This window comes from Prosopis cineraria, unplaced genomic scaffold, assembly GCF_029017545.1.
Source record: "Prosopis cineraria cultivar Desert tree isolate PC_DT_omini unplaced genomic scaffold, ASM2901754v1 PC10, whole genome shotgun sequence".
Taxonomy (NCBI): Eukaryota; Viridiplantae; Streptophyta; class Magnoliopsida; order Fabales; family Fabaceae; genus Prosopis; species Prosopis cineraria.
This window is the reverse complement of record NW_026555341.1, coordinates 28,235,586-28,241,679: the sequence shown is the minus strand read 5'-3', so window position 1 is coordinate 28,241,679 and position 6,094 is coordinate 28,235,586. Positions and strand designations below refer to the sequence as shown.

At 33.0% G+C, this 6,094-nt stretch overlaps 1 protein-coding gene across 3 annotated transcripts; it reads right to left on the bottom strand.

Annotated features, from left to right (window-relative positions):
* Positions 1 to 1,842: 1,842 nt before the first annotated feature.
* On the bottom strand, positions 1,843 to 5,830 carry LOC129321464 (uncharacterized). 3 transcript variants are annotated; one of them, XM_054967233.1, is made up of 6 exons: positions 5,388 to 5,830; positions 5,192 to 5,269; positions 3,620 to 5,002; positions 3,211 to 3,342; positions 2,414 to 2,937; positions 1,843 to 2,096 (listed from the first exon to the last, which is right to left on the bottom strand). In XM_054967233.1, the coding sequence occupies exons 3-6, from the start codon at positions 4,969 to 4,971 to the stop codon at positions 2,092 to 2,094; spliced, it is 2,013 nt and encodes a 670-aa protein (XP_054823208.1). In that variant the 5' UTR covers positions 4,972 to 5,002; positions 5,192 to 5,269; positions 5,388 to 5,830; the 3' UTR covers positions 1,843 to 2,091. The 3 variants fall into 3 exon arrangements, with proteins under 3 accessions (XP_054823208.1, XP_054823206.1, XP_054823207.1); XM_054967231.1 differs by having other exon boundaries at positions 1,843 to 2,937; positions 5,388 to 5,827; XM_054967232.1 differs by having other exon boundaries at positions 1,843 to 2,937; positions 5,199 to 5,269; positions 5,388 to 5,827.
* Positions 5,831 to 6,094: the final 264 nt, after the last annotated feature.

Below are 6,094 nucleotides of genomic sequence, written 5' to 3'. Positions count from 1 at the left end.
ATTTAAAATTTACTAGTTATTTTTTAAAATATTAACAGTTTAAACTAATTTTTTTAAATGTATAAATGACTTGTAGATCATTAATATTAATTAAGCTCCTTAAATTCTTTTAGATCATTCCCTATAATTTTTTTTATCAACTTATGTTTTTCCTCTAAGATATTACACAACTCAATTTAATATTTTAATATTTTGATATTTTATAATTTTGTATTAAAAATGAAGAGAATGAATCTCTAAATTAATGAAGGAATTTCCCCTTTTCTTTCCATTATTCTCTTGTTAAATAGCTTTTTTATAGGACATTAATGGGAATCTCCCAAATAAGCATTTTCTTAGCATGTTGGTCATGATCTATTATGTTTCTGATTTTATCCTTAACATTGCATCTTATAAAGAATATTTAATTCAAGTTGTGTAATATTTTGAAGAAATATTGTTAGTTGACTCAAAAATTCTAGAGGATGACCTGAAAATTTAAGAATGTAATCAATATTAAAAATAAAATTGATATATAAAAATTACAAGTCATCTATAAATTTTCTAGAAAAAGTAATTTGAGCTCCTAATATTTAAAAAAATTATAAATTTTGAATTAATATTTATAAATAATAATATTTAAACTATTAAATAGAAAAATATTTAATATTTTGGTAATATTTATTAAATTTTATATTAACAAGATTTTAGGGTGCCTAATATTTCTAAAAAAAGCCTTTAGGGTGCTATTGAAAAAATAATTCAAGAGCAAATTAGCACTAAAAGTCATGGTTAGAGTCTTATTTGTTATTGCATGTGGCCCTTATACATATGTTACATCAACAGAAAAGGAAAAAATTAATGGCTAACTAACAAAAGGGGTTTTTTGCTTCTCAAAAAAATAATTCAGGCAAAAAACTGCCTCACTGATTAATACAGGGTACACACTTTTTAAAAAAAAATTCAAGAGTAAAAATGCACTTTCACCCCTTATATAAAATATGAGAGTATATATACAAAGAGAAAAAATTTATCCTAGTAAATTCAAGATTATTCTAGAATAATTACATTGAATCAAATAATAAATATGAGATTTTAGTCAACACTTATATTAAAAAAATATTTTGAATAATACAAATCATATCAATTCATAATTAAAATTAACAAGAAATCTATGAATATTGAAAGTTTGAATAGTTAAAAAATTAATGTTTAAATGATAATTGAATTCATTTTTATTACTTATAGGTATCCTGTTATGAGAAATAATTTGTTCAAGGTAGGTTGAACATTAAATATAAACACTTCTCCTAATAAAAATTTAAATATTTATTCGTCATATTATAAGAAACTAATTCCTTCCATTAAATTCAACTTACATTGATTGGTAATTAGATTCTTATTTAATATTACTTGTCTAATCACTTGCTAAGTAATTGTTTATTGTTATTTAATTTGATGTCACCTGACTCACCTCAAACTTAAGCGTGGTTAGGACATGGGATCGAATGTCTGCTTGCTTTTTAACAGCCAAAAACTTCTGCAGTCTTGTAACTGTATGAGGCTTTGAATTGACCCCTTATAATAATTGTTATTTTCAATTTTGCCCCCTAACTTGACTCGTTATTTAAATTCCTCCCCGAATGATTTGCCCTTTTGCCCTTTCAACATCATACAAAAAGCATAGAAAATAACGAGATATTTCATATTTGCAGAACATCAAATTTTGAGTAGTTTGACTTCAAATGAGGATCTGTCCAAATGCATTGAATCCCAAGTCTTTTTCAGTAAAAAATATATACAAATAGGACAATTCTCTATAGTTATATGTTAGCAGAATATATAGATACGATAAAGATCAAATGAAGTAACAGGGTTGAGAGTTCTACCATAAAATCAAGTGACTTTGGTTAATCTACAATAAATTTACAATGAGAAGTGAAAGAAACAAATTCAAAAACTTCTGAAAAATTATTTTACAAATTGAGCTCTTCTTACTGCTACAAGAAATATCATTCATAGGTCCCTCTAATCATCCCAGACGCTATGAAGCTGCCATCACCACCACCACCATCACTGCTGCAGCCGCCGCCACCAACTCCATTACCCCCTTCAGACTAAAGCAAGAAATTAGCAACTCAAGGACATGGGAGAAAAGGTAGTTTCTAAACCACAGGTGACACCCAGAAATTGTAAGTGCTTAAATCTTGAGAGATGAATCCTAAAGGTATGGAGATTGGAATCTGATCAAACCTAAATACCTAAAGATGGTAACTAAACTAAAAATTTGTAGGAATTGTTTTTTAAAAGCCAATCCCTCAACAACAACAACAACAACAACAACATTTGCCCCATGAAAAACAAGATCAGAAACAGCAGAGGGACCATCTACAACAATTAGATGATGAGCTGGAAGTCTTTCCAGAGGCTTTACCAAATGATTGGTTTCCAGGACTGTCCGTCTGTGAACAGCAACATTGGAAACAATTGGAAGTTGAGGCAGATGTCTCTTCGGCGGCTTTATCAAGAGATTGATGTCGAGGACCATCTGTCTCTGAACAGCAGCAGCAGCAACAAGTGTCCCTTGAACAGTAAGACCCAGAGAAACAATGGAACCAACTGCAACAACTGGAAGTTGAGCTGGAATGCTTTTCAGAGTCTTTTTTATAAGATTGTTGTCGAGGACTGTATGTCCGTGAACAACAAGAACGATTGCCCCATGAACACCAAGACCAAAAGCAACATTGGAACCAACTGCAACAATTGCAAGTTGAACTAGACGTCTTATCTGAGGCTTTATCATAAGATAGTTGACGAGGACTATCAGTATGTGAACAACAAGAAGTGCAACAAAGCCAAGAGAAGCACTGGCACCAATTGCAAAAATTTGAAGTTGAATCTGAAGTCACTCGAGGACTATATGTCTTCACAGAATCATGACTGACCGCTTCTGGTAAACTGAAACAATTTCAAACAAGTTAAATCAATGGTATTATAGTTTGAGGTGAAACTAAAATGACTTTCTCGAGAATTGAAGGGCAATTACAACCTATAAAGTATGTACAAGGATCAAACCCGATAACAATGACATAATATTGATCAAAAGAAGCAAAAACATACCAAAATTATTTTAACAAAATTAAATATGGCAGAAATAAAAGAGAAATGCTATAAAGTTCTTCGAATTTGAAGCTTAAGAATGTTTCATAGGGTAGACCAAAAGAAACATACACAGGAGAAGCATGCCAACAACAACAGAGCGCTGAACTACATTTCAGGCAGGAACAGCTTGGCAACTTAAAGCAGCAGCATGCCCAACTACAAATAAAACAGTAGCACAGTAACGTTTCCTGCTTCTTTTCTCTGCAATACATGAAAGTTCATGTTGATTAGATTATAGACATACAGTTATGCATGCACATACCGTGGCATGTGAACAGATGTTTTGCGTAGAAACATAGTAATAAATTTGACACGTAGGTTCTATCTGCTCTTATACTCATGGAAGATAGTAAAGGTATACAAGTTTCTATCAATTAGTGCAAACCACAACTACAAGAACGTGCAAGACATGTTTACACCACATTTTGTTGAAGTGAAATATAAAATGTAAATAAATTTGAAAATGAAATAGGCTCACATTGGTAGAGCAGAGGACTGCACTCCGATTCCATTGCCATGGGAGTTGTAACTTGAAGCTGGGAATGAATTCTTTACCGTGTTTTTGTTTTCACCAAGGCTTTCTTCTAACTTCAAATCTTCATCTGACATTTCAGTTGTTTGTGAGTCCTCTGTCCCAACACTCTTTCTGAACGTGTCTCTGTCCTCAATTACAACTGAAGGTTGTGGGCTGAACATATTCAACTCACCAGATTTAGTCAATTCCACAGACTTGTGCAATTCAGCTGCCGTAAACAAATGGTCTCTGGCAAGACTATGGTTCCCCAGTTGAATGCTAAACAATGATTCATCGGAATCATTGGAATCATTGGTCCAATCCACAGGATTTGTATTGACTGCAAAAACTGAAGATGGAATTTTGAAAGAATCATATTCTGATGATCGATCCATCACTTGGACAGGAGGGGCAGCAGTTGGGGACATGATCATATGACTACGGTTCAAATTGTAAATTGGAGATGTTGATGCACAAACTGGAATGCTGTTGCCAGGTTCAGATTTGATAGAGCTCTGACGAGAGACATAACTCTCTTCATCTTTTGATGCAAATTTAGAAGCTGGAGATTCAGCAAAGTTAACTTTCCCAGTTTGGAAGAAATCATTTGATGATGATTTTGATGAAGGGGAAGAACTTGATGTTTCATCCGGAACCAACATGCTTTTAGTGTCATTGGTGTCTGTTTTTAAGTAATCACCATTATCACTTCTTGATATTTCTGGGTTTTTTCTTTCAACTCCAATGCGTTTAGAGCTCTCATGAGAGACATAATCATTTGACGATGATTCTGATAAAGAGGAAGAACTTGATGCTTTATCTGGAACCAATATGCTTTTAATGCCATCGGTATCTACTATCAAGTAATCATTGTTATAGCTTCTTGACATTTCTGGTTTTTCTCTTTCAGCCGCAATGCTTTTAGAGCTCTCATGAGATACATCACTTTCTTCATCTTTTGTTACAGATTCTGATGCTGGACGTTCAGTAACTTTTCTAGCTTGGAAGAAATCATTTGAAAATATTTCTAATGAAGAGGAAGAACTTGATGTTTCATCTGGAACAAATATGGTTTTATTGCTGTTGGTATCTGTTCTTGAGTAATCATTGTTAACACTTATTGACATTCCTGGGTTTTCTCTTTCACCTCCAATGTTAACATCAATTAGCTCTCCTGAGTCCAAATTGATCTCACTCCCATCACTTGCCTCATGGTTTGAATCAGAAAGATTACTTGTTCCTTTTCCATCAATAGTTTCTGAAGATCTTTTTGGATGCTGCTCATTTGTGTTGTCATTAAATGTCTCCGTAAGCATTACTGATCGCTTCCTTTCCCTTTAATAACTCCTGCATAAGTTCTTGATTATTACTCCATTGCTTATATTTTATTTCTTCTCTAAGGCATCTTTGTTCAATATCAATTTCAAATACCAATCTCTTATTTTCTATCCCAGTTGTAATGTTGATTCATAAGGCAGGAAATAGCTACAATCATAAAAACAAAAGGGACCCGCAATAGATGTCAGAGTAACTTACTAAGTACCTCAAGCCGCAAAATTTCATTCGCCGGAAGCGGCACCGGCCAATCAGCAGTCTCCTTATACCAATTTCGATCTACAATTTGCCACACATTTACCCAAATCAATCGAAAAACAAAAATGAAATGTCGAAGTTCAACAAGCATAGTAATTCGAAAAGCAATAAGCCCATAACTTTGAAACCTAAAACCTACCGAATAGAACACCCGACGATTGATTTGGAGGGCGATGCGTGGAGATTGATGAATTGAATCAAGATCGAGAAACTAAATTGCTGCTGAAGATATGTTCGATTTCGAAGCTGTCAGTATAGTTTCCTTAGCTGGCTGCTTTTCAGCTTTGTAACGAAATTGGTTGCAGAAAATTGGACGAACATAGCGACGCCAGCTAGGAAATTAAGAGCATGTGGAGGATTTGACGACGAAAAGCCTCGAGAAATTATCGGCATTTCCGATTCAGTTCCCTGACTAACAACTTCAGAGTTTTGCGCCATATCTATGACAAAACCACTCAGTCCGTCTTCGTTCAGGGTGTCGCCGAAGGAATATGCTGGATTGGCGCCATTTGCAGTCATTTTGACAGTGGATATTTATGTAATATGCGGGCGAATCACATTCAAGACTTGGGAAAAAAATTGTTGGCAGGAAAGAACCAACAACAATTACAAGCCACATTTTTATTTTTACACCAATTCATTTCATATTATTTATCATTTTATTATATTATTTATGATTTATTTAATTAGAATACTATAAGTCATCTAAATTAAATTTTATGTGAGATTATTTCAATTGATTTAATTTTTATAACAAAATGTATATTTAATTTCTTACATTTTCTCTCTTTATTATCATTAATGTCAAAATCAATTTATATTTAATGTCATCTAAATATTACATTT